The 12826-nt window shown below is 41.5% G+C and overlaps 1 protein-coding gene across 1 annotated transcript; it reads left to right on the forward strand.

Moving 5' to 3' along the window:
- Positions 1–9294: 9294 nt before the first annotated feature.
- LOC134880084 (E3 SUMO-protein ligase ZBED1-like) lies at positions 9295–12148 on the forward strand. The gene is made up of 2 exons (XM_063906795.1): positions 9295–10422; positions 10670–12148. Exons 1-2 carry the CDS (start codon positions 9534–9536, stop codon positions 11707–11709), a joined length of 1929 nt encoding a protein of 642 aa, XP_063762865.1. The 5' UTR covers positions 9295–9533; the 3' UTR covers positions 11710–12148.
- Positions 12149–12826: the final 678 nt, after the last annotated feature.

The raw sequence follows: 12826 nt of genomic DNA on the forward strand, positions 1-12826 counted from the left end.
GGGTTTTCCCGAAAATTTTCTCAGTCCCCGAATGATCGGTTTATTTAAAGACACTGGGGGCTTCCCCTCCTCACCACATGCTCGAAAGACCAATTTTTGTTGCACCCTGGGGGTTTTGCATAGCTCTGGGACGGGGGGAACCCTTTATTTCTTTTTTTTGGGGATTGCTGAATTTTAACGACTTTGTCGGGGGCCCAGGGGGTTCACTTTCTCCCTGTCTTATCAGGGGAAACACGGGTTCCCGCCTGGCCTGGTCGCTGCTGATGGGGCTTTTTTGTTCTGACCTCCATGTTGGAAAGAATCGATATTTGGTTTTTATTCCGCCTGGGGCCCCAGCTGCTCCATTCCCCAGCATTTCAATACCCCGTTTTTTTTTCCCCCCCCGGCCCGGATTCTTCAAATGGTCTCGACTTAATTTGCAACTTTTTTGCAATTCACTAGGGAAAACCCGGGGGCGCTCTCAATCACATGGGGATTTTCACTTTACAGGGGGTTTGATGAGGAAGGTTACTTCACTGGGCTATTATACTATGGGGGAAATATGGGGGGTAAGGGGGGTTTACTGCAGCTCCACAAACATACTCTACAATGTATTTTTTTGGGAAGGGGGGTCAGGAAACATCTATTTTTAATTTAAATCCCCGCTATATGCCCGAATTTTCCAAGAAGTCAGGGCTTCCTTTCTTGCCCTGTTCCTGTTAATCCACTTAAAAGACGAGTTTGGCACTTTAATGTTTTCCCCTATCAACTACCCCATTTTGGCCGGGCTTGGTCTAGTTTTGGGCGGGGCTAATTTTGTCTATTCGATCAATAATTTTTCGTTAACTTAACGCCCAAAACCCTCCGGCCCGGCCGAAAGTTTATGTACACTTACTAAAAAATATTTAAAAAATTTTTTTTTGTTTTTTACCAAAAAACTAGGGTTTGTAGGAAGACAAATAATTGGGAAAATAAAAATTTCAAGAAACAGAGAAAACCCACAAAACCAAAAGATAAGTTTAGAATTGCCTGGGGTTTATCAAAAAGGAAAATGAAGTAGAAGAAGTATTTTTTAGAAATGGTACCTTTAAAAACATTACACATACAAAACATAAAACACGGGAAAAAACCCCTTTTCATAAAAGGTTTTTTTATTCAAAGAAAATCTGAGGGTTTTCTCAGTTACCCTTTAAAATAAAGAAAACTTTTGAATTCTTAATATCTAGTTAACTTTTAAAATCCCGTCATTTCAGTAATTTAGCTAGATCTTTATTTGGCCCTTTTAAGTTTCTTGTATTATTTTTTTTCCAGGGTTTGTTTTCAGTTATTTGGTATAACTTTGTTTTTTTAATTTCCCTCTTAAAATTAACAAATAGGGCCCATTTTTGTTAATTTAAAAAAAAAAGCATTTGGGATTACCCCCCTATCAGTAGGGTTTTAAACAACCCAAAAAAACCCTAGGGCCTTCTTTCTAAGCCCCCCAAAAAGAAAGTTAACACCCGTAAATGCAGTATCAATCAACCTTAAAAGTTAAACACAAATTTACAGTATCCACATAAACTTTAACACAAAATTTTTAACTTATCAAGTCCCTTTAAACAATTCTTATGCAAACAGCCCCTTTAGGCCCAAGAAAGGGGGGGAAAATTCCCCTTTCACACGGCACGCGGGGCATCCCCCGCACCCTCCCCGTGAAACCGAGGGGGAAATATGGGGGCCCACTCTGGCACAAATCTTAAACCCCAGTTGGTGATTGATTCTCCGGGGAAGGAAAGGAAAGGGGAAAGGGCCCTTGGAAGCAACCCCCCCCCTTCACCCAAAGAAAGTCCCCCTCTCCCCGAAAAAGGAAAAAGATTTTCTTTTGGGGCCACAAACACAGTTCAAAAGTTGCTCCTTCCTCGGGGGCTCGCCATCCAAAGTCCCTTTTACCACGCCCCTGGTGCCCGGGTCTTCAAAGCAAACTGTACTCCGCGAAAACTCCTCTTTAAATCAAAAAATAAAAAGCTAAACAAAACCACAGTCCCATCGACATAGACAAAAGGGAAACAAAACAACCCCAGCAAGAAAATAAAACGTCAAAAAAAACTTAGTTTCTACTCTAATTCTTTTACTGGGGCCAAATCTCAAGCTGACTTTTAAAATGTTCTTGGGTTTCCCCCGATTCTCCGAAACTTCCCGAAGAGAATGACTATCAGCACTGTGATTAGCTGATAATAAAAAAACCTTTTTAACTTCAACCAATGATAAAAAAAAATTACCAAAACCCCCTGAAATAATTTTTTAATCCTATTTTCGTTTTAAAAAGGTTTTTTTTAAAATCAATTTAAAATAAATTTTTTTGAAATGATGAAATTCGTTTGATATTTATTTTATTTTTTTAACTATTTAAAAACAAAGTTTTAATTTTTTAACAAGGGTTTTCAGAGTGTTAATCAATTTTTTTTGATGAAATTAACAAATCTGTATTTAAAATTAAAAAATAACCATCATTCAATATCTTTTTTAAACAGAAAACAGTTTTTGAAAGGGAACCTAATCTACAAAATATAATTTTTAACCACTATGTTTTTTCATTTTTTAAAAATAGAAACAAACATTTTCTGTACTTCTGGAAACGGGGGCTTCAGTTCAAGGTTCCCTCCCCTTTTACGAGAGCGGGAAAAAAAAAAAAGTCCTCCGGGCTTGTTTCTCCTCCCCTTTAGGGAACTGCTCCCGAGTGTCTGGGGTTGGGAAAGGGATCCGATACTGGGGGATTACACTGAGGGGCTGATTTATTAAAACTCTTCTTTTAAACAGAGGAAAACCCTTTTTTCAACCCCCCCCCCAAATTTTAAAGTTAATTAGACACCATTTAAACCCTTTGATAAAGATATTTTTTTACCAGAAATACATTTTTGGGGGGTTCCATAAAAAAAATAGGGTTTTAAACCCCAAAAAGATTTACTAAATATAATTGTCCCCTTCCTCCCTTTTCTCACATATGTTTCTCCTTTTGGGGCATATGGAATTAAAAACTTTAGGGGTTGATTTTTAAACATGAAATAGTTTAAAACCCCAATGTACAATTGACAGCCCAGTACACCTGTGTGCAAACATGGGTTTCCAAAATCAAAAGGTGAGAAACAAAAAACAGTATTTTGCAAAAAATGATTTAAGACCAGAGCATAAAAAGAGCAAGCTGCTCCCCTTTAAATCTTCTTATTAAACCCATGGCACAGCATTTGGGGGATTTGGGGGTCTAGGGGGTCATTGCGAGAAATTTCAAACCAAAACAAAACCCCAAAAATTTCAAAGTGGGAACGTAAAACTTATTTTTAAAAAACTGGAGACAAGTTTTGCATTTCCCAAAACCAAAAGACACCCAGTTTAAGAATGTGAAAACTATGGTGTTTGGGGTTTTTTTTTTTTAACAGCTTGGGCCCCCACAAAGTTAAAACCTTTGGGGCACCCATAGAAAGTGAAGTGCCGTTATGGAAAAAAACCCCTTTATCTTAACTAAACTAAAAGGAACCCTGGGTTTGGGAAAAAGTACAATGTTTTAACTTTAAATAATAATAACATTTGACATTACTTTGTTTTTTTAAAATTTTAAATTTGGTTTTAAATAAACAAATTTTAAAAGTATTTTGGGTCGCTACACAAAGTGTTTCTGGGGTCTCGGGGTTTTGGAAGGGGGAAGGGTTTCCCTAAAAATTTTGGGGCCCGGGAGAGGCCCCTTGGATAAAAAAAATAAACTTTTTAAAAAATTTTCCCTTTTTTTTCCCTCCCGAATTAAATTTTTTGTTAAAAAAATTGCAACCCTTTTGACTTTTTTCAAGAAATTTTTCAATTCATTTAATACAAGTGCTTTCCTACACTTTTTAACTTTTTTTTTTTGTCATAAATTGTTGGCCCTTTTTTTTTGATAAGTTACAATTTTTGCACAAAAAAACCCAAAAAAAATGAATTATATAATTAAAGTATATTTTATCCTTTCTTTTTCCAGGGGGCTTAGAGCCCTTTTTTTATTTTCTTAAAAAATCTTTGAATTAAATTAAAGTCTAAAAGACCAAATGGGTTTTATATGAAAACAATTTGAAGCATTTAAAAAAAAAAGTTAAACTAATTCAAAAATAATTGAAAATTTAACTTATATTAAATTTTCTGATATCAGGGCCATTTGAAAAAAGACAATCAACAAAGTTTTCATTTTCAAACAACAGGGAAAATGTGTCACACCCTTTTTGTCTTTATCATCTTTTGGGAAAGTGTTCAATACATAAAGCTATTTTTATTAAAAATACAATTATAGAAATAAGAACAATGAAAAAAAATATGGGAGATTTTCAACCCTGGTCCCCCTCAGGAAACCGATACCACGACCCCACTTTAAACTTTTGGGGGCCCCAGGGGGCAGACGGGGGAAAAGTGCTTTAAAAAAAAGGTCACAAATTTAAATAGGACGAGGCCCCACAAGGGTTTTAAAGGCAAAACCCCAAAATCTTAAAAAATGATTCAAAAAGCAATATAATCTCGTTTTTTTTCTTAAAATCTAACTCTTTTTTTTTTAGTGGTTTCAAACATGCACAGACAAACCCAAAAATAGATCCCCAATAAAAAACTTTTAGGGAAACAAACAGAACTCTCAATAAACCACAGGCCAAACAGCAAGTTTACCTCCCCACACAATGTGATCAAATGTAGGGTTTCGAGGGGGGGGGGTGGCTCCAATGCAAAACCCAAAAAATTTTTTACACTCCCCTTTTATAAAAGTAAGATCGGTCCCCCAAAAAGCGTCCCAAAAGCAATAACAAGCTTAAACCTCTTTCGACCCACATTAACCTACCCCCAAAAGAGTGCTATTTTTCCCCCCGATCAGGAGACACAGACCCCCCCAAAATTTTTTACCACCCCAAACCCCGTCCCTTCCCTTTCCTTCCAAGCCCCCATTTAAACCCCGTTTAAAAATTTTAGTTTTCCCTCCCCGACTAAACTCCCCTCCACTAAAAAAAATCAATTTTCCCTTAAAAAAAAACAAAAAAATTTAACCAAACCCCCACCAGGTTCAGAAAAAAACTCGGGATGCCAAACCCTCCAAAAAAATCCCCCAAACCCAAAAAATAAAAAAACCAAAAAAAATTAAAAAAAAAACCCCTGCCCCCCCATTTAAAAAATTTCTGGCCAAAAAAAACCCCCCAAGCCCGCCCCCGGGAAACCCTCCCAGCCAAAAGGAAAAGGAAAAAACACCCCGGGAGGAACCAAAAACCCAGGCCCGTTTTCCCCTTTAAAAAACCCCCTCCCCCCCTACGGGGGTTTTTGGTTTTGGAAAAAAAAATTTTAAAAATAAAGAGTTTGGGGCCCCCAGGCTGTTTCAAAAAAATCCCCTTTTCCCAAACCGAAATTTTCCAAGGGTTTAATGTTAAAAAAGAGGCGGTTTAAACCCAGGGGGGGGGGTTTGGGGGGGTCCCTCCCCCAAAACCCCCCGGGAATTTGAAAGGAATTGGAAGAAAATTTGGGGCCTTTTTTAAGGGTGATAAAATGTGGGTATCTCCCAAACTGTTTTTCATAAAATGGGGTGTGCGACCGCTGAAACCACCATCCCTTTGGGATTTTAAAAACTTAGTTTTAAAAACCGTCCCTTTCAACCCCCAAATTCTCTTAAAATTACTCTGTTTTTGAAGGGTTTTTTTTTGAACAGGGGCTTTGGTGTGTGTGGGGGTGGGTGGTGTGAAAAGGGAAATGTCCCCCCCAGCACACCCAAAGGGAAATCGGCCAGGGCAGAGTCCCCGGGCACCGACTTTCCCAGGTTTTTTGAAAACCTCAAATGTCCAGTTGCCAAAATCAAACAAAGCAATTCCAAACAGGGGAATTTTAGGGTAAACCTCAATTTACCGATTCTGGGAAGGGAATTTCAAAAGCAATTTGGGAAACACACTTAAACCCGCTCTGATGATGGTTTTGGGATCCGCCCACAACGCCAAAATTTTTTTGGGGGAAAACCGAAGCAATGGGGACGAAACCAGAGACGCTAGACAGGGAAATTGATGGCAAAACAATTTGGGTTTAGTTACGGGCCGGGGAATTGACCAAAACTTTACTGTAACAGAAATTGCCCCCAGCGGTTGCCAAAAAAAACCCCTGAAGATCTCAGGGATAGGAAGAGGGTTTTTAAATAGTTCCAAATGGATAATCAACATTCTCAACACAAGTAAACCCAAACTTTTAATTGTTTTTCTTAAAAATGTCATCTAGGCCCCAAAAATTTTTAGCGGAGCAAGTGGGGGGCCCGTAAACGGGGCTAGCGTCCCCCAAACAATAACGCCCCAAACTTTTTGTCAGCATTTAGCTTTTCCCCTGTGGGGAAAAACAAGGGTTCGAAAGCCCAGGTGCCCCCTTTAATTTAAGATAACACACCCCGCCCAAGGGCCCTTACCTATGCCCAGGAAAGGGGCACAGAGAGGAAAGAGAAAGTAACCAAATAAAAATTTTCAAGCTTACACAAAATATTTTTCCAACAATAACGGGAACCCCGGGCCCAAAATTCAAGATGCTTTTTCCCCCGGGAAAATTTAGGAAAGAAGGGGCCCCCTGGCCCTTTTACCCATCCTATTTTTAGGAGCATGGGGTTTCCTTAAGTACGGCCCCGGGACATTTTCCGGAACGTTTCCTTTGCCAGGGACAAACCCCGGGAAAAACTTGGGCCCGGGGGCTTTTAACTGTTGGGCCCCTTTCCCGTTCCCAAAGGGCCCAAACCCCTTGGGGGAACAAGGCTTCGAAAGCCCAGGCTGCCCCTCCTTAATGAAGATAACAGCACCTGCAAGGCCGTTAGCCTATGCCAGAGGAGCACAGAGAGGAGCCCTATGGACTTTGCCACCACCGCCCTTACCACCTATTCTTCTGTTCTCATCTTCAGAAACACACAGCTTCATACAGCAACGCTTATCTAAACACACACTTTATCTTACAGTCTCGGCCTCAGGCAGTTTGAAGCTGAGCCTCCTATAGTGTGTGTGTGTGTGTGTGTGTGTGTGTGTGTGTGCGCACACACATGCTTGTATATCTTACCCAGTGAGGCCCAATCACCAGGAGCCCACCAACAGTGTGGCCTACATATACGTAGATGTACACAGCTCCAGAAAAAAATAAGAGACCACTCCACATGTTTCTTTATTTCACAGAGAAATGTTGTCAGTTTATAGAATACAAAAAATGTAACTCAAAGACATAACTAATAAACAAGAGAAAGTTATAATGCTGAAGTGGTAGAGTGGAAGAGGATTTGTCTCAGATAGCAACCCTTTGTGCTAGAAGTGATGCTGTTCATGCCTGTAATCCATTCTTCTGCTCCCCAAGTGAGAAGGCAGTCTACTGCTACCGAACCTACGCCATTACAACTTAGCCTGTAATATTAATACTCCTCTACTGTGCCGGCTGCAAAACTCCTGTCTCCTGCCCACCCTGGGCTCATATGGGTCCTTACACTCCGTGATTTGCTCTCAGCTTCCCACCGTAACCCAAACAATCTCAGACAACCCAGTGGTTTATAGTACTATTAAGATTTGTCTCCACTTCAGGAGATAACTTGGCCTACACAGGGCTTCAATTAATGCACCGATTTTAAACAACCACTTATTCTCTCCATCCTGCTCTGATCCATCCTTCCGCATTTGGGGCGACCAACGTTTCTATCACGGTCAACGACCTATACAAAGATGGGGACTTCTCAACCTTTGCATCCCTGTCAGCTAAATATAACCTACCAAATCTTTTTTGCATCTCCAAATAAGACTTTTTGTTCAAAAGCAATTTCCCCATTTTCCCAACCGCCCCCCCTGAGTCGGGAATGGACCAGTTTCTCACTAGATTTTCATCAAAAATGACTGGTATCTATTATCTATGACAAAATTACTTCCCTAAATCCTGCCTTTACTTCATCTCTTAAAGAGTCCTGGGAATGAAACTCACTTAAGAATAATCCTATTTCTCACAAACCAAGCATGTGAGATACTATCAAACTAATAGCAGCAAACTACTCCACATGCATTGTGACGGCCTTCCCTTGCAGGGCCTGTTGCCAGTAAAGATAGCAGACCATTATGATGTGGAGTTTCCTGACAAACAGTTATAGCGTTGTGTTAAAAGCATTGTGTGGCAGCGGGGTGTGGTTAGGGCGCCGGCTGCTGGAGTGGTGGGAGTGGCTCAGCCGGAGGCCAGACAGCTGGTCGGAATCAGGTAATGAGGCACTGATTAAAAGCATGGTTGTAACCTGGTTCTGGTCTCTTGCAGTAGACTGAGTCCTGAGTGAGGACTGTCTCCCCTCCCACGCCCGACGAGAGCGACCACAAGTTTGCTACCTGAGTAAAATTGCCTTTTTTCGCAATAAAGATTTCATTTTGTTTTCAACCTACCGAGCCGTCCTTCCATCATTGGGAACCCCGGTGTGAGCCCGAACGCTCACACATTGTAAAGGCAAATCTGTTTGACATTGGTGTTCTGACTCTCAATATATATAGCCTGGTTGGTATGTCTCCGGTGGCTTCGACATTAGAGCGTTGCCACTCTTACAAGAAGAACACGATAGGGCAAAACATTAGGTGTCAGACAGAACAGGCAATGGTGCAGTTAACAGTGCAGTTAAAAGAGCACAGTAAACAAAAAACTACAAGAAAACAAAGATGGACAAATAATGAATGCTAAAACCTTAACGGTGAGGAGTGGAAATGTAACTGTAGAAATATGTAGTAGACAGTCACGTGATCAACTGGACAAGATGGCAGCATAGCTTGAACTGGCTTAACCCAGTGTTGCTAATTTATGCCGTTGAGACAACTTAATATTTAAATATTTTAGCCAATGTGAGTATTTGATTGAAGGCAATGTATAAATTGAGCGAAAAGGCGTCGTCTAACAGTGGTTCCGAAATGAGGGGAAAGTCTGACATGGAGGAGTTAGCCGATGTGGTGCTGAAGAAGCAACGAAGCTATTTGGACTCCCGCTTCGACCAACTTCAACAGATGGGGAAGGAAACGGAGGGGAAATTAGGTGCTATTCAAGCTGACTTGGTGGCACTAACTGGAACTATCGGCACCGTAAAGGCAGAGATGGACAAGATCTGGTGTGATGTGAAGAACAATTCTGACATGCTAGCCACCCACGAGGCTACGCTGGAATTGATGCATCTTAAGCTAGCGGACATAGAGGACCGGAGCAGGAGATGTTATGTCCGTATAACTGGGCTAACAGAAGGACTTGAAGGGTCTAACGCTATCCAATTTCTGACACACTCGCTTCCGAAGTGGTTCCCCTCCCTAGGTAATCTACAGGGCGAGTTAGTGCTGGGCGGTATACCGGTTCGCACCGAATACCGGTTTATATTTTCGTTATGATTTGAATTTGTAATAAACCGCCATACCGGTGCATTTGATTACACAACGTTCGGAACGCTGTGCCGATCGACACTGTTTCAGTCAGGACCCTTTTCACTGTTGCGCATCTAATCACGCATGGTGCGACTGCGAGGGGAGGTAAACAGTGACTGGAGTGGTGTAACGTGGAGTGGAGTAACGTAACTGTGAATGGATAGGATAACCATGGAAAATTCAGAAATCGACGCTGCAGAACATGCTGACACAGAAGAACTTGTGCCAAAAAAAGGAGCCGTGTCTGTTGTTTGGAAGTTTTTTGGTTTTAAAAAATCCGACGTCGACCAAACATCCATTTTATGCAAGTGTTGTCGGGCTAAAGTTGTCGCCGGAGGCGGCAACACGAGCAATTTGCTCCACCACCTAAGCCGCAAGCATGTCGTGGAATATCAAGAATGCATGAAGCTAAGGTCAGCACCCTCCACATCAGCAGGTAACACGGGGAAAGCTAAAGAAAAGTCGAGCCAAATGACACTTCGAGACGCGTTTGCTAGAGGGACTGCCTACGATAAAAAGAGCAAACGGTGGGTCGAGATCACAAATTCGATCACTATCCACATAGCCAAAGACATGGTTCCGCTGAGTACTGTCGAAAAGGAAGGCTTCACGAAGATGATCCACACGCTGGATCCTAGGTATGAAATACCGAGCAGAAAATATTTTAGCCAAGTAGCTATCCCCAACTTATACCAAAAGCACAGAGCTAAGCTGGAAACAGACCTAGCGACCGTCAAGCACTTTGCAGCAACGACAGATATGTGGTCCAGTCGGACTATGGATCCATACCTTAGTCTTACAGTACACTTCATAAGTGACGAGTGGGTGTTGGAAAGCCATTGCTTGCAAACCAGTTACTTTCCTGATGACCATACTGGAGAGTTACTTGCAGCAGGCCTACAAGAGGCACTTGATTCCTGGGGGCTTTCAGAACAGAAGCTAGTGGCCATCACAACAGACAATGGAGCCAACATCAAGAAGGCCATCGAGCTGAACCATTGGACAAGACTCCAGTGCTTTGGTCACAGGCTTCACCTAGCCATAGGTAAGCAATAATTATGATATTAATAGTGAACTATAATTGATAGCTTTAAAATTATATTAAAAAGGAGTTTTCTGTTATCCCTTATAATCATCATCATCATCATTATTATTATTGTTTTTAACTTGATTATTTTCAACTTGTTATATGTGGGTTAAATGTAATAAATTGGTTAGGGGCTAAAGTAAAATCAATGTTTTAATTAACATCAGGATAAGTGAACTAATATAATTATTTGTTGTTTTTACAGAGAGAGGTGTGAAAGACGACCGCATTCAACGAGCAGTAGGTGTCTGCAAAAAAATTGTGTCAGCCTTCTCATACTCGTGGAAGAAAAGGAGGGACCTGGCCATGGTTCAGAATGATCTGGGCCTTCCAAAGCATGTGCTCACAACTGAGACGCCTACCAGGTGGGGATCACGTCAAATGATGATTCAAAGAGTACTTGAACAAGAGAGGGCCATTAGTCAGGTTCTAAAAGATGACAAAAAATCAAGGCACTTGGTCCTTCACTGGCAAGATGTGGATGTCCTAGAGGCTGTCAACAAGGTGTTGAGCCCACTCCAGGACTTTACAGATGCCTTGTCAGGAGAGAAATATGTCAGTGTCTCCTACCTCAAGCCAGTGCTCAGTCTCTTCAACACATCCATTCTGGCAGAGGAAGAGAGTGATAATCAGCTGACGAAGGATGTGAAGAGAAACATTCTTGCCTACTTGAATGAAAACTATGCTGATGAGGACACAGATGACCTGCTTGACATTGCGTCTCTTCTCGATCCACGGTTTAGAACCAAGTATATGGACAAAGAAAAGGTGGCGCAGGTTCTATGCAGAGCAACCAGAGAAATAGTGTCACTAGTACAGGCTCAACAGGACACTCTCTCAGGGGCTGCTGGGGCAGCAGCAGCAACAGCAGAGGCAGAGCCTGTTCCTGCTCCTGAGGAAAAAAGAAAAAAGACTTTGGCCAGCTTTTTCAAAAGGCAGAGCACCAGCACCACCAGCAGCAGCAGCAGCACTGTGTCAGAAGAGGAAAGCGTTAAAATGGAGCTGACCGTCTACTTACAGACCACAGAGGTTGACAGTGATGCAGACCCGCTGGACTGGTGGAGATGCCATCAGACAAATTTCCCTCGGATTGCCAAGCTTGCTCGGCAGTATTTATGCATCCCTGCCACCAGTGCTCCATCTGAGAGAGTGTTTAGCACTGGTGGCAATATTGTCACTTGCCACAGGGCTGCACTCAAACCAGATGCTGTGGACCGTCTGGTTTTCCTGGCTCAAAATTTGTAAATGCTGAAATGTGTGATTATTGTTTGCATTATACAGGATAATCCTGTGAGCTAAGTTGTACTATATATTTATTTTATATGTTCAATACTGGTTTTGAAGCAATACTTTTGAAGAAAGTTATAACTTATGCAAGTTGCATCATTTTATTTGACTATTTTATTTGTTTGACGTCCTCAAAGCAATTCAAGTCAATTCTTTTCTAATTTACTTGAATACAGTACCTGGGAACCAATGCAAGTTGCACACCTTTTTGTATTTATTATGCCAGTTACCTTTGCACGCTGTTCAGTTCACTTTGTTTTACTATTTATTTGAATGTGAATATACCTCAAACATAATACAGAAGTATAATTATTTTAAGTTGCACAATTGTTTTGTATTGATTTTTTATAAAGATGTTTGAAATTTGCACAGTAAAAGTTCTCTATTTTGACTGCAATTGTCTTTGCATTCCAATTCCTTACTTCAATAGAATCATGAGTAGCTCTTCTTTGTAAACAGCATCATTTTCTGGGGCCATGCGAACCTTTACTAGTGTGGAGTTATTCTACAGTATTCATGACAGAACATAAGACCATCCTAAGTCTATCTACTGCAGTAATTCCGTTCTCAACCAGTAGAAAATGCTGTGAACAGCTGATTATGCATGAAAAAAAAAATACCGCCATATACCGTGAAACCGTTAAAATTTTGAAAAATACCGTGATATACATTTTTGGCCATACCGCCCAGCACTAGGGCGAGTTAATGCGAGCTCATCGTATCTACAGCGACAACAGGAAAAAGCAGGAGGGCGCCACCTGCACATTGATATTCAACGTTCTCCGTTATACCGCCCGCCAAGACATCCTCCGTGCAGCAAAGAAAGCCCCGCTCACGATTGATGGACGGAAGATTCGCTTTTCCCCTAACTACAGCAGCTACACTGTCGGCTTTCTCCCGAGCCATGGATACAGCCCGGGCCAAAGGTGTGGAGTTTTTCCTCCTTTATCCCGCTACAATGAAAGTCAAGGGTGCTGGGCAAGTTTCAGTCCCCGGAACATGCCGAGGACTTCATCGTCTCCCTACCGGCGGTGCAGGCTGCAGCAACGGGCGGGATAACTTATTTACTCCGTTA

This window comes from Eleginops maclovinus, chromosome 18, assembly GCF_036324505.1.
Source record: "Eleginops maclovinus isolate JMC-PN-2008 ecotype Puerto Natales chromosome 18, JC_Emac_rtc_rv5, whole genome shotgun sequence".
Taxonomy (NCBI): domain Eukaryota; kingdom Metazoa; phylum Chordata; class Actinopteri; order Perciformes; family Eleginopidae; genus Eleginops; species Eleginops maclovinus.

What these genes read in the sequence shown, in the direction of transcription:
- LOC134880084 (XM_063906795.1), top strand. Translation starts at nt 9,534, where the DNA reads ATGGATAGGATAACCATGGAAAATTCAGAAATCGACGCTGCAGAACAT. An exon ending in CAGGCTTCACCTAGCCATAG is followed by an intron (nt 10,423 to 10,669) that starts GTAAGCAATAAT and finishes TTGTTTTTACAG; the next exon opens with AGAGAGGTGTGAAAGACGAC.